The 24867-nt window shown below is 51.4% G+C and overlaps 1 protein-coding gene across 1 annotated transcript in view; it reads right to left on the bottom strand.

Moving 5' to 3' along the window:
- Positions 1–647: 647 nt before the first annotated feature.
- Positions 648–24867, bottom strand: part of FAM167A (family with sequence similarity 167 member A) — a 36742-nt gene continuing 12522 nt past the window's right edge. The window contains exons 3-4 of the mRNA XM_024568593.4: positions 18329–19108; positions 648–3726 (exon numbers count right to left, since the gene is read on the bottom strand). Of these exons, the coding sequence (XP_024424361.2) occupies positions 3463–3726; positions 18329–18682 (618 nt within the window). The 5' untranslated portion in view covers positions 18683–19108 and the 3' untranslated portion in view covers positions 648–3462. The remainder of the gene's footprint in view (positions 3727–18328; positions 19109–24867) is intronic.

The following is a 24867-nucleotide window of genomic DNA, read 5'->3' as shown; positions in this document are numbered from 1 at the left end:
TCTTAAAAACAGTTTCCTAGGCCCCATGCCAGAGATGAACAGCTGTGCCTCTGGGGTGGAGCCTAGGAATTTTCCTGGGAATACGCATTGGCAACAGGCACCCCAGGTGATCCTCATAAGTGTTCGTTTGGAGGACTGCTACTTCTAACAGGCTGAGAAAGTCCAAGGCACAAGTTCCCAGAGCATGGCAATGCCGAGCACCACGCTTCAGTGATGGACTTGAGACTGGAAATGTATGTCCTGTGGTTCCACTGACCAGGCATTGCCATGAGTCCGACCCAAATGCTCTGAACTCCACCAGCCACCCTCAGGAGGGACCACTGTGGGAGAGCGTGGCGCTGGCCTTGGTGAAGTTCAGGATGATGGCTGCCCCTCTTGGTTCCACACCTTGAGCTCACTTGGCTCACACTGGGAAGCCCACAGGCAGCCCCTTGAGGGAAGGCACCATAGAGGGGAAGGAGTGATTGGGGTGAATCTTCTTCTCCATTCACTGGCTGATTGCTCAAATCTTTCCTTCCTTTCTCTCTCTCTCTCTCTTTCATCCTTTTTTATTTCTCCCCCAGTTAAGAGCTTGGCCCTGTGCTGTAACAAAAACAATATAAAAGGAAGTAAATTTCTCTTGATATAGATTATCTTCTTTTGAAATATTTTTATTTCATTTTTTCTAACATCAGCATAGAAACAAATAATCATAAAAAATAAAATCAGAAATTGTCCATCGATTATGTAATAGCACTTGGTATTGCTACATGGAGGAGGCCTGGGGCCGGCTCTCCAGGCCTCTGGCCACAGCGGAGCCCATAATGGCATCGGACATCCCCGCACACCGAAGTGTCAATGGAGACTTTGAGATTTATACCCAGGGGTCCTTGGGGAAGGCGGGGAGACAGGTAGACAGTGAGCAAAACTGAGAACAGTATTGCATACACGCGGTAAGCCACAGGGTTGTTCTGGGGAGCTGGCATCTCTTGGCCCACACGAAGCAGCGACCTCACAAGCTGAACTGACTCGGTTAATTATTTGTGCTCACCGTGGAAATAAAGGAAGTAACAGACACCAGACAACAAGTAGGAAAACACACCTGTCTTTTCCCCTCCACCTCTCTTCTCTGATCCCCTCCTCTTTCTCCTTCTTCCTCATCTCAAAATAAAGTTCTCTGAGGATGAACTAAGCAAAATAACTGAGATACGTAACCTATGAAAACCAAGTGTGCCTTGAACTCAGTTTACTCTCACAAAACAAAACAAAAAAGGGGAAGAAGTAAGCATCAGGCTAACTGAGCAACTGGCTTGCCCAGTTGACTCCAATTAATTGGGTTGATGAAATTCGACTAAATCATTCAACTGTAGTTGATTCCAGCTTTTTTGGTTACTGCGATAACTGATTTCTAGAAAGAAAGAAGATCAGGTCGGCCTTTGTTTTTCTGAATGTGGAATGAGCTTTCCTGTGTATGTGTATGTATATGTATATATAGGTGTGTGGTGAGCACGCGTAGGCCCTCCTGATACCGCACGACCTCGGGGCTCGTCTGGAAGAAGGCTGGCAGGAACGCCTCTGTGGGCCCTGGCAGTGCTTGTACGGATTCCGAAGGAGAGAACTCACTGAGTAGAGAAAATCTCCCTCCTTTCCTGCCCGAGGGGGCTGGCCTGCCTCCGAGGTCCCCATAAATGAGTGCTTTTGGCCTCAGACCTCTGTCACTGCTCAGAGTTGGGCCAAAACAAATTTGGCCACGTGGTTACAACTTCTTTGAAGGAAGCATACACCCTCCAGCTCTTTGATATCACAAGGAACAGACCAACTTCTCTTCTGCCGAACTAGAGGCCATTCATTTGCATCTGTCCACTCCCAGGCCATAGAAGAAAAACACCCTCTTCCCAATGTGGGTCCTGGTGTGTGTGTGTGTGTGTGTGTGTGCACGTGCGCACACTTGGGCCCCAGTGAGATCATACGGGAAGACGAAACGGGAAAGCCAGAGCAGCGGGACAGCTTACCTTGACTGTCGGTGATCGGTGACATGTGTTCTGAGGGTCTGCTGCCCACACATTGCTGTGAGTGAGACCCAAATGCTCTGAATTGCAAAACGGAAGGTGCAAGTGGGGGCTGAATGAAGTGGACAGTAGAGGGTGGAAGTTTGTAGGGTTTGGCAAAGCATTTAGGACCATCTTTGGAGTTCAAGTTCACTGACATAGGATCTGTCCAGGCATTATCAATAATGATTTAACACATCAATATTCTATGGCCACTAGTGAGCTGCGTAGCCTGAGGGAAGTCATTCTCTCCTTCCTTGGCTTCACTGTACTCCTTGGTGAGTGCGAGGCCTCCACCGGGTGGCATCAAAGGTCAGAAACCCCAGCTGGCGGGGAACACTGATGCGTGGCGCTCTCCCAGGTCAACTTCCCTAACCTGTTCAGGTCTCAGTCCTCACCTGCTAGATCCTCGTGCTGGGCATTAGGAAGAACCTTTTCAAATAAAATCCTGGACCTCTGTACTTCACCTACCCATCTGGCTTCACCATTTGGACAAAAATCAAACAATTATTAACAGGTTAGTGACAGATTAGTAACAGTCTGATTCAATTAAAATTAGTCATTTAAATTAGGCACAGAACCTCGGAAGAGCTCAGGGCAAGCGTCTGGGCTCCCTCGAGTTTTTCTGGGAAGGACAAGAAGGTGACGTAGGTGACATTGTCAGAATGCACCAGGGGGCCTTGGCTGGCCCGGGGGAGAACTCAGTTATGGGGAACTCACTGACAGAGCTGCCCGGTCAGTCACCAGTGGTCTCCTAGGCACGTCCCCAGGGTGGTGGGGTGGTGGCAAAGGGACTCTCTGGAGGTTGGGACTGGTACTTGTGGCCAGGCAGGCAACAGAGGGCGTCTGTGCTTGTGCTACACTGGCACAAGATGGATACAACTTACACTGTATCCTTTTGGTTTTCCTTTTCTGGTGGGTCCCTGTCAAGGTTGTTGAGTCACCTATTTAGGGTGAATTCGAGCCAGTACTTAGAGGACAGCGACAGCAAGGTGGGCACACCTGACATATCTAGTCACCTTTCCCTGGCGGCTCAGGGCCTATGGGGAAGCCTTTGGCAAGAATCACGGCTTTTGTGCCCCCGTTTGGGATCCCAGTTCTCATAGCACCAGTGATTCCAGGAAACAAGAATATGGATCACTGAGGGGAGGACTGAGAAATGTCATGCTGGCAACCCAGGTCTCATTGGACACCTGGGTGGAGTGGCCCTTCTGCAGGACTCTTTGGGTATTAGGTGAGAACCGGCCATGGGGATGTCGGGCTCCGAAACAGGGGCCCCGGGGAGATCACGTGCCGACAGGTCCTGGGGGTCCAGGCTTCACTGATCCCAGGGAAGTCCTGCTTCTGGGGTAACTCGGCCTCAACCCCCTTCTCACGCCTCCTCCCCGCCTCCCAAACCCCCAGTTCTGGCTCCTCTGCCCAGTTCCAGGGCTTCTCAGCAGAGGGAGAACCTCCGGGAGTTGATGTTCATCTTGGTGACTCCAATGAGCTTGAGTGGCGTGGAGAGACTGAAGGACGAGGCCAGCGGGGAGTCGCAGAAGAGGTCTGACAGCTCATCACGCTCCTCCAGCTCGTAGGTGGCGTCGTTGAGCATCCGCCTGTGGAGGTCGCAGGTCTGCTCGATCTTTAGCTTGTTGATGTCACTGCGCAGGCGCATGAGCTGTCTGGCTAGCTGCTGGTCCTGGAGCCGCATCTCCATCTGGAAGGGAAGAGGGGGCATCAACAATGAGCCGGGGCACTGGCTGCTAATAGGAGACCTAATTCACGATATGCATCATCAATTGGTCCAGTTGGAGATACGAGCACGTTCCCAGCTCAGGGAAGTGAGAGGGCACACATAGTGAGGTGACAAATGAGGACGTGCTTGCCAAACAATACTTTGTGCTACATTAGATGCTATGTCTAAATCCTTCTGGAAGAAGTGCACGTCAGTCCTGGCTTAATGGTATTTCCAGCCCAGTCTCATTGTTTACAGATACGTACAGATGGAGTTGGAGTATAAAGAAATGCATGGGAATGATAAATACCAAATTCAGGAGCACGGTGACCTCTGGGCAGGAAGGAGAGAATGTGATTAGAGAAGGTATATGGGGGCCTCAGCATGTATTGGCAATATGTCACACCTTATGGTGGGTGGTGAGTGTGCTGCTATATTATTTTTGAGACATGTTAGAATGTCTGCGATATTTCTTAATAAAGTTTCCAAGGAGTGGAACATAAATATACGCTAATACTTATTGAATTTTTACTATAAATCAGACACTGTTCTAAGCTCTTGGGCTATGTATTAGTTCAGGTTGCTATACAAAATACCAAAGACTGGGTGGCTTGAACAACAGACATTTATTTCTCACAGTTCCAGAGGTCAGGAAGTCCAAGATCAAGTTGTGGGCTGACTCAGTTCCTAGTGAGGACCCTCTTCCTGGTTTGCAGATGGCCACTTTCTCACTTGTCCTCACATGATGAAGAGAGAAAGATTTCTCCTTATCTTTTTATGAAGACACTGATTCTATTATGGGGGCCTACACTCATGACCTCAAAGTCTAGTCGCCTCCCAAAGGCCCCCCTCCAAATACCATCACAGTGGGGGGTAGGGCCCCAATGTATAAATTTTGGGGGGGAACACAGACATTCAGTCCATAACAGGGGTTGTTAATATGCAATAGGCAACCTTCTACAATTCTGTTCAGCAATTTTACTATTATTTCCACAATTTGTGTGTGAAGAGGCAGAGGCTCAGCGAAGTGAGTTACTGTGTCAAGTCTCAAAGCTCATAAATGGCAGAGCTGGGATCAGATATTCAGACAATCGGACTCAGGAACCCAAACTGTTGGCAACGAAGTTCTTCTGCCTCTTTGGGCAGAGTTGGCTGGAGGGTATGGAGAGAGTTCTGTGCTTAGGGACCTAGCTGGAGGTTCATAATATTTCTAGTGCCTCGGTGTTTTCTCTTAGGGGAGGATGTGATAATAACTCCTCACCCGGCCTAGCAGGTGCAGTTTCCATACTTGACTACATGGCAACCTTGTTGGAACCGCACAGCCAGTCCTGAGCCACCAGCAGGACAGTTGGAGTGTTCTGCAAGTCCCAGGGAGTTTCAGTGAGTCGCTCAGTGCCACAGCCGTGCGGTGGCAGAGGTGGGGATGCAGCTCACGGGCTCTCCAGGCTCCTAGTGCGGAGCGTTCTCCATCACTGACACTCTGTCACTAAGGTCACAGCTACTCCTGCTCGACACGAGATCTGAGTCCTTCTCACCCTTTTCTCTGCCTGTGTTTGTGAGTTGTTATTGCGTTAGTGTTTCTGTGCCGTTTGTGTGTCATTCACCTGCTGCTTGGAGTCAAACCAATGTAGAAAAATCGTGAGGCCCAGAGGGACCCTCCCTGTGGTTATGCAGATAAGCCCCAGTGGCCTCACTTTTCCCTCACTTTTCCCTCACTTTTCGGATTAGAAATCCAGAGCATTGCAGGTAGACAAATAAACAACTTCACTAGCAAGCATCTCGTTTTCTTCTCTCTTTCACTCTCATGTACTTCTATAGATCCCTTCCAATGATGGATGAGAAAAATCAAGATAGAAAGTCTTCTTGGTGATAGCAACGTATTTAATGGCAGAGTCAGGATTAAATTTTATAGCCTCCACTTCAGTCCTTAGGCACGACAACCTAAATTTATTGCCAGCAAGAATCTATGCTGTAGACAAGCGCCGGACTAATGACGGCGGGCTTGCCGCAGGGCCACCGGTCATTCATTCATTCATTTGTCTGGGGGCCCGAGCCAGCCTGGAACGGCACTGGGTGCTGCCTAAACCCTCCGAAGGATACAGTGGTAAAGTCTGTGCAAAAGACTGGGCCAGCTCACACTCATTGTTTTATTGGCTAAGGTCTTCTGGGGTTTTACTCAAATCACTTCTCTTTGGCAGTGTTTTATAATTTGAAGATAGATCTCTTTGAAAAGCTAGGAACTCTATGATTTACATTGGAACTTTGGCCTCAGGAATTGGATCTTTGGTCTGAAAAGATCCTTTGAAGTTGGAGACTTTGAGGTTGAGCAGGTGCTGGGAATATCTGTGAGAGGCGGCCTGCCAGTGGGTGCCTGCTGGGGACAAAGGGACACTTTTCTATGGCCAATAGGTCTGGTCAAAGGTCAGAGGACAATTTAGGGTTTAAAACCCATCAGAGTCAGCTGGGCAGAGAGGTGATAGTAAGGCACATGCCCAGTTTCCTTTACTGGACAAAGGCCGCCTGGGTGGAACCACCTCATGTACGCATGCAGCTTGGATGCCTTCCACTCTGCATGAAAGGAAGGGGAGAAACAAAACCACACTTGCAACAGGGCTGGCAACCAGCCATTCTGCTGGTCTGTGCTCCCTGTGCAAGGAGGGGCCTGATGCTGAGGGCTCCTCCCGGTGAGCGTCCCAGCCCGGGAGTCCCTTAGAATGTGTATTCAGTTATGACCACTGAACACAAATCAACTATTTCATCTGATGCTCAAAGAAACTGTTTGTTCTAACACTGCAAGAAAAACAGCAACATTAGCCCCATCCTCACCACTCGGCGGCCATGCAGGGCCTTACACCTTAACAACTTACACCTTAAACACTAATTTGAGTCCCTGCTTAAGAGGTAGCCTGACTATAAGCATGTAGAAAAAAGTTCCTTGAAAAGATGCTTAGCATCACTAGCCATCAGAGAGATGCAAATTAAAACCACAATGAGGTACCATCTCACACCAGTCAGAGTGGTCAACATAAACAAATCCACAAACAAATGTTGGAGAGGATGTGGAGAAAAGGGAACCCTAGTGCACTGTTGGTGGGAATGCAGACTGGTGAGGCCACTGTGGAAAACAGTATGGAATTTCCTCAGAAAACTAAAAATGGAACTGCCCTTTGACCCAGCAATTCCGCTGCTGGGATTATACCCTAAGAACCCTGAAACACCAATCCAAAAGAACCTGTGCACCCCAATGTTCATAGCAGCACAATTTACAATAGCCAAGTACTGGAATCAACCTAAGTGCCCATCAGCAAACAAGTGGATCCAAAAACTATGGTATATTTACACAATGGAATTCTATGCAGCAGAGAGAAAGAAGGAGCTTATACCCTTTGCAACAGCATGGATGGAACTAGAGAGCATTATGTTAAGTGAAATAAGCCAGACGGTAAGGGACAAATACCATATGATCTCACCTTTAACTGGAACATAATCAATAGAAGAAAAAAGGAAACAAAATATAACCAGAGACATTGAAGTTAAGAACAATCTAACAATAGCCAGAGGGGAATGGGGAGGGGACAGTGAGGAGAGGGGATTACAGGAACTACTATAAAGGACACATGGACAAAATCAAGGGGGAAGATGGAGGTGGGGGAGGGAGGGGGGTTCAGCTGGGGTGGGGTGGAGGGATGGGGAGAAAAGGCACACAACTGTAATTGAATAACAATAAAAAATTAAAATAAAAGAAAAAGTCCCTACTGCTTCCGAAGAAACCTAAGCAAAAGGCGCAAGGCTAGGCGGCTTTTTATTTTCCCCAGAACTTTTTTCAACTGTGGTTAAATACACATAACGTGAAACTTACCTTCTTAACCATTTTAAAGTGTACAGTTCAGGGGCATCGATCGCATTTATGTTGTTGTGCGACTGTCACCGCCATCCAGCTCCAGCTTTTCATCTTGTAAAACTGACACTCGGTCCCCACTAAAGCCACCTCTCGTTCCCCCTCCTTCCAGCCCCTGGCCACCCCTGTTCTATCCTGTCTGTATGAATTTGACTGTTTTAGGAATCTCATATGAGTAAAATCTACAGTACTTGTCTTTTTGTGACTAGTTAATTCCACTTAGCACAACGTCCTACCGGCTCATACAACTGAGAGGCTTTCTATAAATTAAGTGTTTTCCAGAGGTTTTAGTGAGTGCGGATCTTTGCCGACCCTGTGCGGGGGAGGACAGTGGTACCCTAAGTGGTCACAGAGAGCCGGGTCTGGGGATGGCCCACTCCGGCCTTGTCTTCTCCTTTCTGCCATGGAGACAGTCGGGCAGCGATGACAACATAGCCCCGCCTCCTGCCACATCATGTCACAGACAGTTTCCATACATTATTTACTGCATCTTCCCACAGCTCTGGACGAGAGGTGTTTCGATCTGTTTCGTGTTTGGGGAGGCCAACTTAGGGAAGTTAAGGAGCTGTGCACAGTGGCCCTCGGATCACAGCAGGGCCACCAGAGCCCAGAGCTGGGGCCTCTCCATGACTTCTGCCCTCCTGGAGCGGGCTGGGTCCCAGAGGCTGCAGACATGGGAAATCCATTGCTCTGGGGCTAGAATTTGGGTTCAGGATGAACCTTACACCTCAGTAGCCGTGTGGCTTTGGGCAAGTCGCTGATGTTCCTTGAATTTCTGTCTACATCTACAGAAAAGGCCTAATGCTTATTCCAAGAACCGAGAGGAGCACAATTAGGTGGTAGGTAATACGCCAAGTAAGCTGAACAATGCCAGTCAGACAAAGGTAAGTGGTTCACGGCTTAAGTCTTTTTTTCCCAGACCAAGGTGCAGGATATGGAAACTAGCCAGGGCCTCCCAGTTTTAAGACTTTATTTTAAAAAACCTGAGAAGCCAGCCCCAGTGACTCAACTCTCAGTGTGGATACAATGCGTCCCTGGCAAAGGCTCAAACGTAGGACGTGCTGACTTCTAATCCCCTGTCCCGGGATGAGGGCACTGGTTGGATGCTCAGAGGTGCAGCCCGCAGTGCCTGCCCTCCTGCAGTTAGGGTATCGTGCTTGGTGAGAGGGGAAGGGACGTTATTGCATCACTGTCAGCACACTGGGCTGGTTCCCCTCGGGGCAGAAAGCACATGAAGGGGCGGGGGTGGGGGGGAGGGGGCGTGGCAGAGGACCAGTGGCCTCTTGCAATAACTGTGTCTGTGGTCTCTGCTGGGCTGGAGCTAACTCAGGTTTGTTTCCTCCAGTCAGACAGGAATGCTTCTTAGGTTGTTTCTTAAGCTATAAGGTGAATCCCCAAGGGCAGGATTAAGTAGTTAAAGGCGGTAATTACACTGCTCTGCAAGAGGAGACCTCCTTAGCTGGGCTTGGTGGCTGAGGGGGTGGGGAGAGAGGAGATGCCCAGGAGGGGGGCCAGCGAGGAAATTCAGAGGACAGGCCGATCCAATCTGAGTGTGTAAGTGGTTTGCCGTGAGGTCTCTTCAGTCCAGTCTCATGGGTCACTAGTGATTTCCTGGGGCGTTAGAAGAGGGGTTCTTCTGCCTCTGAGCTGGGCGAAATGAAGACAAAGCCTGCGGTAATATGATGTGGATAACAAATGGAGGTTCCTCAGTAAATTGAACCTAGAATTGCCACAGGGTCCAGCGACCCCACCTCTGGGTGAGCACCCAAAATAACTGAAAGCAGGGACTCGGACAGGCACTTGCACACCCGTGTTCACAGCAGCACTATTCACAGTTGCTAAAAGGTGGAAGCAACCCAAGTGTTTGTTGGTGGACGAAAGGATACACAAAATGTGGTATGTCCATATAAATAAATATTATTTAGCCTTAAAAAGAAAGAAAATTCTGACACATGCTACAACATGGATGAACCTTGAGGACAATATATAAGTGAAAAAAAACCCAGACACAAAAGGACAAATGCTACATGATTCCACGTACATGAAGTGCTTACAGCAGCAGACAAATTCACAAAGACCGAGGAGAGCACAGTGGTTGCCAGGGGCTGGGAAGAGGGGGATGGATACAGAGTTTCAGTTTGGGAAGATGAAAAGGTTCTGGAGGTGGATGGTGGCCACGGTTGCACGACGTTGCCAATGTACTTAATGAACTGTGCACTTAAAAATGGCTGACATGGTGAATTTGATCACACACACACACACATATATAACTGCAACTGAAAAAGCAACAACAGTAAATTGGGGGTGACACCCTAACCTGTTTTGCCCAGGATCTTCCTGGTTTTTGTCCCCAAAGTCCCATAGCCTGGAAACCTCTGTGGCCCTGGCTAACAGGAATGGTTGGTCACCCTACCTGCAGCAAGTGTGGCTGCGGGTGCTGGCAGCTGAGGATGGTGGCCAGCCGGAGACCGTCTGTGTGGCGCAGTCTTTAACTTGCGCAGCAGTGGGCAATGACCAGATCCCCCCGAGGCTGAGGCGCTGAGAGGCTGACCACCTCTCCGGGTGCACTAGAGGCGTAGCAGCCACAGAGGGAAGGAGAGCATTTGCTCTTTACGAACGACCCCTGAAGCATTTGGGAGAAGCAGCATTTTTGTGGAAATCTGGAGAGTTTGCTTCCTTTCCCAGCAATCCTTGCCCACTTCCTGATTACTTGCTTGTCTGAAACACTACCTGACCTCTTGGCATCCCTGGGAAGCAAATACCTTTACACCTAGTTGCCAATGGGATCTACTTGAATACTTTCTTGGGTCTCATATCCATAGGTCTAAAGTGTCCTAAAGATTTTAGGAGATTAAAAAAAAAACAACAAAGGACATAAATATCAGACTGTCAGCCTCAGAAGCAATTCTTCAACTGAGTGCAGCTTCTGCTTCCTGAAACCGGTGCAAATGTGTGGATTGTCACACAGATCCTCCTCTTTCCAACAAAAAGGCTTTCATGGAACCCTATTCACGATCCGCTTTGTTCTATTCGCTAGTCCTTTGTCTTCTGGAGAATTATGCACTTTTGCCTATGAAAGCTTCTGTTCTGTTCTCTTAGTTTGGAAAAACAAGAAAACAGCGACAATAGCTTGACACATGGTCCTGTGCAAATCTGAAAGCACACTGGGGGCAGAAATTTCCGAATGCATCTCTGATGCTTGCCCCAGAGAAATCCCAGCGCCCGGGGGCCAACCCGAGGTGAAAGCATCGTAATTAGCGTAGATCTGGGCAGACAGAAACCAAGGGCAAGGTGATCAAGGGCATTTTGTTTAATCCCTATTTCTATGGCTCCTATCTAAGCTGTCCCAGCCCAACAGCTGCAATTAGCCCCTGATTGATGTTGAAGAGAGACTGGGAATAAACTCCAGGCCATTTTCCCAGCCCTGCGTGAGGGATCAGAACAGGCTCCCTTCTCTTACCAGATTTAATTCTTGAAGCTTGAATATACTTTGTGTAACCTGTCCTCAAACGTCCAGCTTATTCTTTGAATCAGTGCTGTGTAGGAATGCATTTAGAAGCCTGGGTAAAATATGATGCATTATCTAATCTTGGGCTTGGCCTCTGAGAGCCAGAATAATGCTAATGTTAATGCTAATAATGCTAATCATAATGTTAAGAAAGAAGGTGAGTGGGGGTCTTTGAAGTGCACTGCTAGATGGCAACTTAGATTCTGGGGAAAAATGTAACAATTTTCCCCCCACATCCCTAGAAACCAGACTGAGCATGTGAATTTATTTCCAGGGGAAACTGTCTGCTCTGGGGAAAGGGGGCACCTGTTCTCGAAGGTCTGTAGCCCGGAGGGAGGAGACCACCGCTCCCGGCACGCAGGGGCTGTGCTCACAGCTGCCTCGAGCACTGCAGCTGCTGGCCTCGCAGCCAAGGCAGGTGCCAGACTGGTTCTGCGTTCCTGTAAAAGAGACCCTAGAAAGCTCCCTCGGCCCTTCCACCATGTGAGGACACAGTGAGAAGCCTGTGACTCAGAAGAGGGCCCTCTCCTGCTCCCACTGGTACCCCGACCCTGGACACGCAGCCTCCAGGCTGGAGCATGAGCAGCCCGAAGGGACTGGACACAGTCCTAGTTCAGCCCCTAAAGAGATGAGTGGCTCTGGGCAGGCTATGTGACCCCTTTGTGGAAAGAGGATGCTGATCCCCTCCCCTGACCTCATAACACTGCTTTCTGGAATGAGGGGGGTCTGGACATGGCACACCCAAGAAAGAAACTGTGTGCCCAAAAGCGAGAGTGGGAAAGGCTCAGGCTAGCATGCTCACTGTCACCTCTCACCTGCGCTGGCTCCCTGCTTCCTGCGATGGGCAAGACTTTCCCTTTCTTCAAATCTTTCAAAGGTACAACCAGCTCTCCCGGTGCCCTGCTCTCAACTCCCCCATTCTGAGCCCCTCAGTCCCCCACAGCAGCCACAGCCACACTGGGTCTTTGTCCCCTCCCCTGGAAACACAACTTTCCACCCCATCATCCTTCAGGTCCTGCTCAGCCTCTGCCTTCACTTCCTCATCTCTGCAGCTTGGGTGGCACGTCCCACCACGGGTAACTCCTACCACAGCACCTGCAGGTGCCCTTGACTATGTCAGCCTGTGGGGTGGGTGCGGCAGTATCAGCATCTCTATCATCAAGTGGCTCCTCCTGTGTCACAGAGCTCGTGACCCCAAAGCACTTCAGGGTTTAAAATGCGGCAGGGGACCCTCCCAGGTATGGGTATCCTTAGCTGGGATGTGAAAAGGTCCGGGCTCGCCTGTGTGGCCCTTTCCTAACTTACTGACCACTGCCAAGGACAGCAAGTGGGGGCCATCTGGGACCGACAGCCAGTCCCAGGACTGTGCCTCTCGGGCCAGGTTGCTGGAGTGGAGCCCACGGCATGGCTATCCCCGCTGGGCCCTCAGCCAGACCACAGGAGAGGCTGGCTCCCTCACCTCTCCGAGCCAATATGCCCTCGAGAGGGTGAACAGAGAGAAGACACCCCAGGTGGGGACTGTCTCCCCGCTCTACCGGGAGCTCCTGGCAGTGCCTCCTGAACTCCCACCTGCAGGAAGCACCGCCTGGCATAGGTAGGGTCACACTTCATTGAGCAATGACCGGAGCTCAGCTTTGGCCAGGGCAAGTGTCACATGGGAATAAAGGGTGGCGAGGCGCCCTGGCATCCTGAGAGAGCCCTCAGGAGAGCTCTGAAGCACCAATGTTGGGACTTCTAGACTGTTCTTGAGTTCTGGGCTTCCCAGCTTGGAAACTAGTGGAGTGGGAGTTTTATGTCTGATGCTGGGTGAAGAGCAGATGGTCTGGGCTTCACCTGCCGGAGGGCCTCACAGCAGCCTACGGGATTGGGGCAAACTCAGAACCCATTTCAGGGGTGGGGCATCTGTGACCCGGTTTCCCTCAAGTGCCAAAGTTAGGGGATACGTCAAAGCTGTGCTCCCCCACTCCCGCCGACACTGCACACCCTGGGTGCTCAGGAAGGTCTCTGAACTGCCGAGTGCTGTGAAATGTGGCCAGCACTGACCGTGGGGCAGCCGACACGAGTGTGAGATGAGGGGCCGTGGGATGGAGGGGCTGGGCTGGAGCCCGTGAACAGCGGTCCGATGGGCCCTCACAGGATCTCTCTGCACGTCTCCTCCCCTCATTGAAAACTCCGTCCCCTCATTGATCATCCCTTTGGTTGCTTCCTGTTCAAGGATTTGATGGCTCTGCTCATAATTCTAACAATTAGCACTATGAGAAAGAGGAGGCTTTGTCCCTGTCTGTCACGGGTGCTGGTGGACTGCCTGCCCTGGGTGGGAGCTGGATGAGAGAAGAGGAAGGTTCTTGACTCGCCCAGGACCCACCTTCTTCCCTAGCTCTTGAGTAGCCTTCTGGCTACGACTCATGGCTCCTGAGTGCCAGGCTCTCGGCACACACTTGGAAACTGCCTCAGTGTCATCAAGGGCTGAGCCACCTCGCGTGGGCCTCTCTGGGACCTTCCCCTGGCTTGTGTCTGCTCCCTGGCTGTGTCTGGCTTAGGCTCACACCCAGGGACATGACCAACACCCACTGGGCAGTGCCCAGTTTTTCAGACCCTGGAAGCTGCCTGGGTGGGGTGGGAAGGGGGACGTCACAAGCTGGTAGAATCATACATCCTTCAGAAAGGAATTGTCCAACTACAGGGAACACCTCAGGCTTGGACAGTCCCTTCTGAATTTATCTGTCACCAGACCTGGCCTTTGTATTATGATAATGAGCACCCTTCTCAGAGAGAGAGGGGAATTCTTGGAAAGAGGGCAATGTCAAGTAAACTTTGGAGAGTGACAGCCCCAAGTTCCAGGAATTGAGAGAACGTGTTGAATGAGCATAAAACATCCTGAAATGCAAAGTGTATTCCCACCCATTTGATCACAGGAGTGACTGGCTGTGTAGCAGCCACTCAAAGCAGGGGTTCTGAGGTCAGGCAGATCTGGGTTCAAATCCCTGCTCTGCTGGTTGATCTTGGGCAAGTTACTCTACCTCAGTTTTTTCTTCTGTACAATGGGATAGTGATAGTGCCTGTTAAGTGACGAGATGCGTATAGATGAGCATAACCTAGTTGGTGCCCGACTGTTCCAGGGACTCAGCAGGCACTCGGCGCCCCTGTCCGGCCTGCCTCCACGTCCCTCCACAACACCCTGCCAGGTAAGTATTCATTACTCCCGTTTTACAATGATAAAATCCAGGGCTAGGCTAATTGGTTTTCCTAGAGTCACACAGCTAGGACGTGGTAGAACCAGACTGGAGGTCTAGTCTAGTTAGAAAGTTTATGCTTTTCCCACTCTGCCTGTGACCCGGTAATGGGCCAGTGAGTGGCCTGAGAACCCCCGCAGGCACTTGCCACACTCCTGACACCACTCATAGCACGGAGTCTGAGTTTCCACGGAGCGCAGGGGAGGGGCCTGCATTCCAACAAACGTCCCGGTGCCTCATCCGCACTACATGTTAGACACTAGCGTGCTGTCTAGTTACTAAACCGGGAGGGTGGCCGCCAGAGGAACTGGGTTTTAATTTTTTTAATCACATCAGGATATGTTTATTGATTTCAGAGAGAGAGGAAGTGGGGGGTGAGAGAGAGAGAGAGAGAGAGAAGGAAACATCTATGTGAGAGACAAACATTAATCAATCGCCTCCCATATGCACCCTGACTAGGAATCGAACCCGCAACCTTTTGGTATATGGGACGATGCTCCAACAAAATGAGCCACCCAGCCAGAGCTGGGTTTTAATTATTATAGGAGAAATAAGGAGAAGCTTAATGTCAGTTATACTTAAAGATGTGGATTTGGTTGCTGAGGAAGTTGGGGGTTTGCATATTTCCTTTCAGTTAGTTTCATCGTCCACTGTGCCTGGCACACGGTGACCACTCACCATGGACCTCAGCTCTCCCGAGCATTTTGGAACTATATTTATTGTACCTCTAGTATAGCTCTTGTCACACGTGTCACTGTGTTTACTCGTCTGTTTCCTCCAGGAAGGGGGAAAGCCCATAAAGACAGGAACCCTGTCTTGTTCACCTGGCCTCTGTCCACACCGGCGCCTGAGCGCAGGCACTCGGGGAGCGTGGGCTGTTCTCACTAGACAGGGAATTGGACCAAAGGGCCTGTCTCTTGCAGCCCGGGACTGCCTCGCGCTGTTATTTCGGTTGAATACAACCACCAGGCCTCTTCTCACCCCCCGCCCCTCCCCTTTGCACTGCGAGACAGGCAAGAAAAGGAAAAGAGGTAAGACCTCCTGATTCTCAGTCCACTTCCTGTCATTGGTCGATAGTCCCCACATTATCAACTGTCACGCTGAGTCAGGAGCTTCTGGGGATCACAGGCCTCATTTTTCTTATGTTATTCAGGGAGATTCTAGGATCAGAATCTTCATTTTAACAAGAGACCCGCATCATCTGCGTGCACATTAGAGTTTGAGAGTCACTGCTCTGAGAGACCCTCTGCCGTGTAGCCAGAGTGGCGTGTCCCCTCTGCAGGGGCACCACCTGTCCAACCTCATCTCCTGCCTCTCTGCCCGAAGCTCCCTACTCCCAGGGGTGAAGGCTGAGTTCAAGCTCCGGCTCTGCCACTTACTAGTCATGTAGTTCTAGGCAGGTCACCTGACTGCTGTGATCCTCGATTTACTCATCTGTAAGATGGAGACAATAGCTGCAGTCACACGGGTCTGCTGCAAGAACCGAAGAGATAACGGAATGAGGGCGGACTCCCTCATTCAACCTTGTTTCTCACCCCCGCCATTCTGTTCACTGCTGACATCTTTGTGAATTTGCATTTTTAGGAATCACACAGCAAAGCCCTTGCAATCAAATCAAATGTCCTTGAAAAATACTATGTGGTATGGCGGCTAAGCAGAGCATGGGCAATCCAACCAGAGGGGTGTCCGAATTTCTACTCTCTCACATATCGCTACATTCCTCCCTGGGCCTCAGGTTCTTCTTTAGTAAAATGAGGGTAACAGGAAGGTGGTGTGACAATCAGAACAGGTGGGTGACGCATCGATGTACCTAGCACACAGCGACCACTCAACTAGTGACAAATCTCTTATTGTTATTACTCTAATTACCCACCCCTGGCAGCACAGAGTAGGGGGAAGGTGGAAAACATCCTGCAAATATAACGCATTAGTGATAATGCTGATATTTCCTGTAATTATTTAAGACAGCCTTTGGCAGCCAAGTTAGTCCTAGCACTTAATGCCCCTCTCTCCACCTGTGGAGTATTACTCTATCCATTACCCATGGCTGTCCTTGACCTGTCTCACCTTCCTCATCGCAGCCAGTATACTCTGGTCAGGCACCCTGTCCTGCTTGGCAAGAAAAATGAGCATGGCCTGCAGGTTCACCCCCTAGGTTGTACTGTTGAAGTACCGGGGGGCTTTAAAAACTACTGATGCCAAGGACTCACCCCCCCTGCAGATGTTCATTTGATTGGTCTGGGGTGTGGTCTAGGATGTGGGAGGTTTCAGGAATTCTGGGGTGATTCCAATATGTGGCCTGGGTTGAAAGGCACCTCTGTCATCTACAGAGTGAGGAGGACAAGCTCTAGAGAACTCCCCACTGGTTCACACACAGGGGATGCCACCTCTGATCTCAGCCCCAAAGTGGGGCTGATGGGGACGCTCACTTAGGAAGTAAAAGCCTCTGTTCCCAAAAGCAATAGAACCCCAGATGAACCCTAAACAAACAAACTGAATCCTTGATTCATGGAAATATTTTTTGTTCCTCTTTATGAAAACAAATGAAAGCAGTTCACACTCAGGAATTTAAAGGGCAGCGTCCAGGGTCTGCTCTGGCCACCTCGAGTCCACCTCCCCTCCCCTCTTACATGCTTGTGAGCACCCAGTGGCGGAGCAATGTCTGGTGACACATCGAGAACCACAGGTGCCCTGTCTTTTATGCAAACCAAGTTACACCCCAGCTACTAAAGACAGACACAGTGAATGATGTTTTTTAAGAAGCAGTCTCAACAACAAAGATTAAAATTAAAAAAAAAATGATTTGCAATTAATCAGATGCCTGAGTCTCTGAATACCCCACGCCCCGGTCCCAGTTATTTATTTCAGTTCACGGGGAATTCCAGGCCCCAATGGGGATGTATTTTTTAGGATTACACAGAACAAACCAAACAGGCCTCTGCCTACGTGGTTGAGTCAGAATTTCCCAGTGGCTCTGGGAGGCAGTTGGCCCTTGATGACTTGCTCACCTATGGTGAGGGTGGCCTGACTGGGCAGGTGTGACCTGGGCCGCAGGTGATGGGGCGGATGAGGAGGGTTAGCATCACACCTCTGCTGAACTCTGGTGGGCTCTGCTGAGCAGCCATCAGGCCTGGAATCAGAGACCCTCCCTGGGTGAAGGGCACACAGCTCTGCATGCCCACTGCCTTCGGGAGTCTGCTGTGCCCGTGGGCAGAAGAAAGGTTGAACCTCTGGCCCCAGCCATGCTTGGCACTTACACTCATTTCACCTGGATGCCGCCTAGCCCTGACTTCCAGGCAGATTCCCATCCAGCCTCTGAGGCTCAGCCCGAAGCCTTCACTGCAGGCCTGCCCAGCCACACTGTCCCCTGTGCGGCTCCGTCTGCACGGCTCAGTGTCAGCAGGGCACGCTGGGCTGAGCCCATGCTACTTACGGTGGCCCTGCCACTGCTCTGTGCCCCAACGCTCTGCCCTGAGCTCATCCCACTGTCCAGCACAGCGCTGCAGGGACAGGGACAACTCTGCTTGCTGAATGAATGGTCACAGGAGCCAGGCGGCAGCTTGGGTGGATGGTAAGGTGAGAGGGTTTCAGAGAGAAGGAGGGGCAGTCATACTCCAGAGCCCCCTGCCAAGGATAAGAGTAAAAGACTGTGCTGTCAGGGGTGGCACTGGGAAAGGCTGGGGACACCTTTCCTGGGCTCAGGTTCTCGTGGGCAACACTTGGCTTCATAAGTATCTGTGATTAGGGGCTTATTGACGCACGGATGTCATGTAACCATGTAGCAATGAAGTCTACCCCTGATTTCATAGGAAGATGACAGATTGCAGTTGGGAGAGGTAGAGATGGGGGCATAAACAGAGAGACAGAGACAGAGAGAGACAGGCACAGAAATACACACAGAGAACAGCATTTTCTCTAGGGGTCCTTGGAGGGGCAGCAACTCACCAGTTCCTTCCTCAGCCAGGCTATAGCTTCGTCGATGTTCTCAAAGCCCTCCAGCTTGCCAGTGGGCCGGGTCCCATCATCCTGGCTGGCACTGTCATTAGGGGCGGCATGCTGCCTGGGCTCTCTCAGCGGGGAGGGCTCTTCCTCCCCACATGCCCCCTGCTCAGCAGCTGGCCTCGGGAACGGCCATGCCTGTTCCTCCAGCCTGGCCTGCCATTCCAGGTAGGAGGGCCTGCGGGTCTCCAGCCTCAGTTTCTCAGTGAGGGCCTTCAGGCTCCGGAGGTGGTCGTCAGGAGGTGGGGCAGCTCCTGCCAGCTCCTCTTCTTCTTCCACTTGGATCTGGGGTACAGACATTCTACAGTCTGCAGGGGCCGTCAGACATGGGAGGTGGTGGAGGTGATGAGGGAGTCCCGGAGGGTTGGGTAAGGTTGGTGCCCGCTCTGGAATGATGTCACCCAGCTGGGGCCAAGACTCCTGAGGGCATTGCTGGGATGTGAGCAGCCCCCGGAGCTACGAGAGACTGGGGATGAGCCGCACAGAGTGCCCTCCAGAGCAGCTGCAGAGCTTCGGGTTTAAGATTCTTTCCGGAGTCCTGTGGGCACCATGCTTCGCAAAAGGCAGGAACAGACAAGCATTAGCAGGAATCTTTGGGGGCAGCTCTGCCAAGAAGATCTATCAGTCCTGGAGATGCGGGCGGATCAGAGATGGGCGGGGAAGCAGCTCCTCCTCGTAGGGAAGGGCGGGTGGCGAGAAGTGAGAAGCTGCTGGCCAGTAAGAGCCCTGCAAGAAGGGTTCGAACGGTGTCAGCAGAGGATGTGAACAAGGCCTGCGTGCTCCCAGGCTCCCCAGAAGGGGACACTGAGGCTCAGAGAGGCTCACTGATCATTGCTACTTCAGGACTAGAAGTGAGGCAGAGAAGTGAATAATAAATCAATACTTTGTACAGTGTTTCACCATTTATGAAATGATTCCACCTCTATGATCTCATAATCCTCACTACAAGTATAATTATTTGCTTTTGTCCCCATTTCACACGTGAGACACCTGAGTCTCTGACTCACCCAAGAGTTCCCAGCAATTAGCAAGGACAAGGCCAGGTCACTTGATTCTGAGGTCTCAGGCCTCTATGAGTGGCAGCTGCCTGTAGGTCCCCATGCAGAACACAGGTGTCAAGTGGTGGCCACTGGGTCCAGGAGCCACCAACCCCGCCCCACCCCACCCACCACAGCACCTGTCCTCAGGCCCCAGCTCTTCAGGGCCAGTCTTACAGCACACTCTCAGCTTCTTCCTCCAAGAACAACACCTTACCTCACCTCTTCAGAGGAGGAAGCAAATAAACCGGCAGCCAATGAAGAGCTGACTGCACTCATGGTTGATTGTTAAACTGAGTGACTCACCATTCTAGGAAGATGGTTATCACGTTCGTGCCCGCACTGCAGTGCCCCCTGGGCAAGGGCTTCAGCTCTCTCATCTGATTCAGCCTCCCCACCTCTGGGACAAGGCTGAGCCAAGGGGCTTGCCCCATAAAGTCAGGGCCCAGGGTAGAGAAGTAACTCACAGTTAGAATTTGGCCCCGGCCCCCCAACCTCCATGTCCCTGTACCCACAGGGTACATCAGAGCAGGATCATTTGATTTGGCCTATGGAGAGAAGTTTTTGGCTTTCAGGGTGTTTTAAATATCTCAGTTGAGGGCAAGCTGTGAAAAAGAAGGAAGTGATCTGGAGCAACGTCCAAGATAAAGTTTACTTGAAAAAAACAAGATGTTTACAGCCTGGAGAGGGTGCCACCCTTGGTGTGAAAAGGACAGGAAGGGAGAGAGATATTTATTGACTTGTATTTGCCTAAAAAGATCTCTGTAAAGAGAAAAACTGGAACTAAGTGTTGTGAGCGCTCGTCTGGGGTGATGGGGACTTGGCATTGGGTGATGGTGGGCAGGAATAGGAGGAGGCAGAATTGGCAGGGATGGGGGGCAAAATCAAAATGCAGGTTGGGCCGTCCAGGGAGCCTTCTCTCCAAACATGGCTTCTCTCCAACTCGGGCATGGAGATGCTCGAGAAGAGCAGAGCTTGTTGCCTGTTCCAGACATTTCTAAACTCCCACCTGTGGTGCAATCTGACCAGAGGAAGATTGGCTGCCCTCTCCCATGCTCTGATGCCCCTGCTTTGGGGCATCCCTGAGGAATGAGGGGGGATATTCCACCCCATGTGATGGCAGAGAAACCTTGATTTCACCAGCCACACAGGTGAAGATCCCCCAGGGAATTTCCACAAACCTGGATTATTGCAGGGCAGCACTCCTGGAGGCTGTAATTCAATTACTCTGGGGTGGAACTCAGGGGTCGGCATATTGTTAAAGATCCTCAGGGGGTCCGAGTGAGCTGCCAGGGCTGAGAACCGCTGGTTTTGAGACAGAAACACTAGACATGGAATCACACAGCCTTAGCTATAGGAGTTATCAGGCTACTTTAGCCTCAGTTTGCTGGCCTGTAAAATGGGGCGATAATACCAGCCTCTTAGGTTTGGGGCATCGGCAGACCCAAGGTTGGCCCGAGCACTCTGTAGGCTTAGCATGCTCCCAAATGGCAGGGTGTTCGCATGGGTGTCTTTCTGTGCGTCTCACAGTCACATGGGCGTCTTTAGAACCTCTTCTAATCTAAAGACTGACTAGCAACTTTCTGGGTCCCCTTCCAGGTGCCTCTACCTCTTTGTGGAGGTGCCAGCCTCTGTTTTGAGTATGTCTCAGGGCGGCTTTACCCTACAGGGCTCCTTCCCACTGACGCGGGAGCTCTCATTATTTCCAGCAAAGCTTTTTGGAGATGGTCTAATGGCAGACAACCATGAGCAGATGGAACTGCCAGGAAGTCCCATGTCCCTTCCATCTCCGCCCACTGCACATCCACCCAAGAGGGCAGAGCCACCTGCAGCCAGAGAGAGAGCCTGTTAGAGAAAGGTGTCCCCTTTGGGGTGGGCGACAGCTATGACTGAATGACTTTACGTGGCTGCCTCCTCAGGAAGGGGGAGGTTATTTTAATCAGTGGTTTCTAAATCAATTTGGAGGTCGGTGAAGACGGTGTCAGACCGACTTGGAGGCACTGACGGAGCGCCAGTGCGCCGTGAGTCAGCGACCGGTGATCCTGTAATCAGTGGAGCTTTGGGAGTGCGGAAGAGCATCTGTTCCCATTGCTGCTCCTCCCAGTAGCCCCGGGCAGCAGGAGGGGTCACCCCATTTCACAGATGGGAAAATCAAGGCTGGAAGGAACAAAGGGACCCGTCTATGGCCACAGACAGGTGCCCGGAACGGGACTTAGGCACGGAGTCCTCAGACTCTGGTCAGCCTCTTTCCACTCCAGAGGGTGTGGGTCTTTGGGTCAGACCCCTGGGGCACCCAGTTCTCTGATCGTGGGCTTGTTGCATTATGCCCATTCTGCTTCTGCATGCTCTTCTGCGAAGTGGGGGGTCACCAGGACTGGCGATGTAATTTGCCAGGCTCGGTGCAAAATGAGAATGCAGGGCTCCTTGTTAGAAAGAACTAATAATTTCAAGCTGGCAACAGCAGTGTTAAGCCCAGTTCAGGGCCCTACAGGACTGTCTGGGTCCCTCACTCGTGAAGCGGCCCCTGGGGGTAATACTATGGACTTCATGGGTTGTTGTGAGGAGGATTAAAGTAACAAATAGTGAGCCCTTAACATCGTGCCTGTTCTACTTTTTAAAAGTATACCTTTAAAGTCACACTGTAAAATTGTTAGCCTATATGACTTTATTAACTGACGTGACCCCAATACCTTTAATTGTTTAAATATCACTTTTAGATGATAAGACCTGTCAGTGCCGCACATCAGTCACGGCACCAGCTGGCCATTCGCTGCACTGAGCGGCTGTCCTGTCCGGCCCTGACCTGCTGCGTGGCCCGCGCCAGCCTCTGTACCCTTCCGTCCTGCCTGGAGAGCCAACCGAGAGAGGAAGCCGGTTGCCCTCACCTTCCCCCAGATTTTCAGGGCTCAGGTGCATTTTCATCCTTCCAGACTAGCAGGTCTGCCATGGGAAGGAAGAAAAAAGCCCAGCTTATAAAAACACCACACTAGACCCCACTCCCTTCCCTCCCTGCTCCCTGCTCAGGGCCCCAGGTGACCGGGGTTTGACTGTGGTATCCATGTGGCGAGAGCAAGGGCTGGGGCCGAATGCCTGGATTCTGGCTCCAGATCTACTACCAACGAGAGCCTGGGCAGGAAGGGCCGTGGGGGTTTTCCCTTTGTCGGGACAAACCGGGAACTTCCAGGGTGCGTGGGAGCCCTGGAAAACCTGGGCAGGCGGCTTTCTTTACATCTAACCTAACTCCTTCCTACTCCGGGGAGCACATTTTCTCTCGCTCTGGGCTTTGCAAAGGTGGAGAGCCTGAGGAGGAAGCCAGACCTGGGACTGGGCATCCGGAAAAACAAGGTCAGACCATAACCCCACCAGGCTGAGGCGAGCCCCGACAGGCAGTTCTCCACCCCGCCTCCTGCAAGGGACCAGCCTCCGGGGCTTGCCAGCCTTTGTGCAACAGGGACATGCCAGCTCCAGGGGACCTAATCTACACACAGGGACTGCTGTTCAAATGCCTGGCTCACTCCGGACCATGGAACACGGTGGCGGCAGGGAGGGGAGGAGGCTGTGCCAGCCATGAACTCATTCCTCTGGCTGCTGGAGGAGCCATGTGGGTGCAGCCGGCACCTCGTCTCACGATGACCTAATCTGTCCACGTGGACAACTTTCAAACCCACTTCCTAGATGGGTTCCAAGGGCAGAGGACGGTGCAGGGGGCTGCTGACCCACTTTCTCTCTCTCTCTCTCTATCTCTCTCTCTCTCTCTCTCTTTCTGGTAAAGGTAGCGTGAGTTCATTCGCTGGCCTTATGCACTCCCTCAGTCCCTATCACCCTACGGCCTCCAGAGAAACTAGAAAGCCACCCTCCTTCTGTTTGGATCTATGGGCTCGTGGCTGCTCTTTCAGTCTTATGTTCTTCCCTAGGACCATTTCATTTCTCCCCAATACGCAGTCTTTCCAACATTCCCGTCCCACTGAATTCCATGCTCTCTCACTCCCTGGGACTTTGTACGAGCTGTTCCGCCAGCCTACAATGCCTTTCCCTCCCTTCTATGCCTCAGTTCTCAGGAATCTTCTCCTGCAGATTCCTTCCTGCAAGTCAAGATTCCTTGACTTGCCCGAGCTGTGTGTGCCTGGGATGCAGCGAGAGCACAGCGGAGAAACAGTGATATCATCACAGCAACGTTAGCTAGTGCTTACTCAGAGCATACCAAGCCAGGCGCCGTGCAAAGAGTCTCACGTGCACTAGCACACCTGATCCCCACAACAACCCTGTGAGTATTGTCATTGCCTCCACTGCACAGGTGAGGAGACTGAGGCACAGAGTGATTGGGTGGGTAGCTTGCCCAAGGTCACAGGACTAAGTGGTAAGGCTAGGATTTGAACCCCTGAAGTCTGGCTCTAGCCTGGCTTGTAACTACTAGGCTAGCTAGCCCTTTCAAGCCTAGCACTTCTATTAGGGACTTCCTTGATGGTGTTGTCTGTGCAGACTGAGCTCCATGAGGGTGAGAACGAGGCTTTGTGTCCTGGAACCTCCAGCACTTAGCGCCATGCTGTTCTTTTGAAATGTTCATGGGCTAAATGAGCAAATAGAACAAACTCCCCCCCCCCCCCCACACACACACAGCTGTGGCCTGTACTGGCCCAAGTGTGAGCCAGGCTGGACAGGCTCAGAGAAGCAGCTTGGACCTGGACTTCCTGTGATGGCACCTTCACCACCTGCTCTCAAAAGACCTGACTCCACCTCACAGGCTGTCAGGCCCAGGAAGACAGGAGCGGCCTCACCCTGCATCAAGTGCCAGGACTAGGAGCTGCCACACAGAGAGGGCAGTTCAGTGTCACAGGTACGGCTGGAGACCTCCTCCCCGTCCAGCATAGTACAGTAATTCCCACTCAGCATCTCTTCCTTCCTTCTGGAAAGAGCTTTTTTTTCCTATGGGGAACCCCTCTGCATGCTTCCTGGGGACTGACAGTCTCCCTCTTGCCTCAGGGCAGTCACATGACTCAAGCTGAGCCAATGAGAGCCTCCCGGGTTTCTGTGACAGCACCAGCAGAAGCCACGTGGTCCATGCTGGCCTGGGGCTGTGGCTCTCTGGCAGGCTCACCAGGGTCTGACTGACCAGAAAGGCAAGTGAATGAGATAGTTAGAGGTCCTCAGGCAGGCCCTGTTGGGAGCCAGCCCACCTGACCTTGACTATATAGCTTATATATTCCCTGCTGCTTAAGCTTCTTCGAAAAAAATGGGTTTTGACATTTGAAACCAACATAAACCTGTGTTGGACAAAGAATATAGACTAACACGGTGGATATTTGTTGATATTTGTTTTTTGTTTGTTTGCCATTTACTGTTTTTAGGGAGCTCCCCATTTTGTGCGGGACAGCAGATGGGCTGAAATCAGAGGATCATGACCTCCCTCCTCCCCAGCCACCAGGTGCCTGGCAACCAGGCACAAACATG

Source organism: Desmodus rotundus, chromosome 9 (assembly GCF_022682495.2).
Source record: "Desmodus rotundus isolate HL8 chromosome 9, HLdesRot8A.1, whole genome shotgun sequence".
NCBI lineage: Eukaryota > Metazoa > Chordata > Mammalia > Chiroptera > Phyllostomidae > Desmodus > Desmodus rotundus.
The sequence above is the reverse complement of the archived record's forward strand: the minus strand, read 5'-3'. Positions and strand labels throughout refer to the sequence as shown.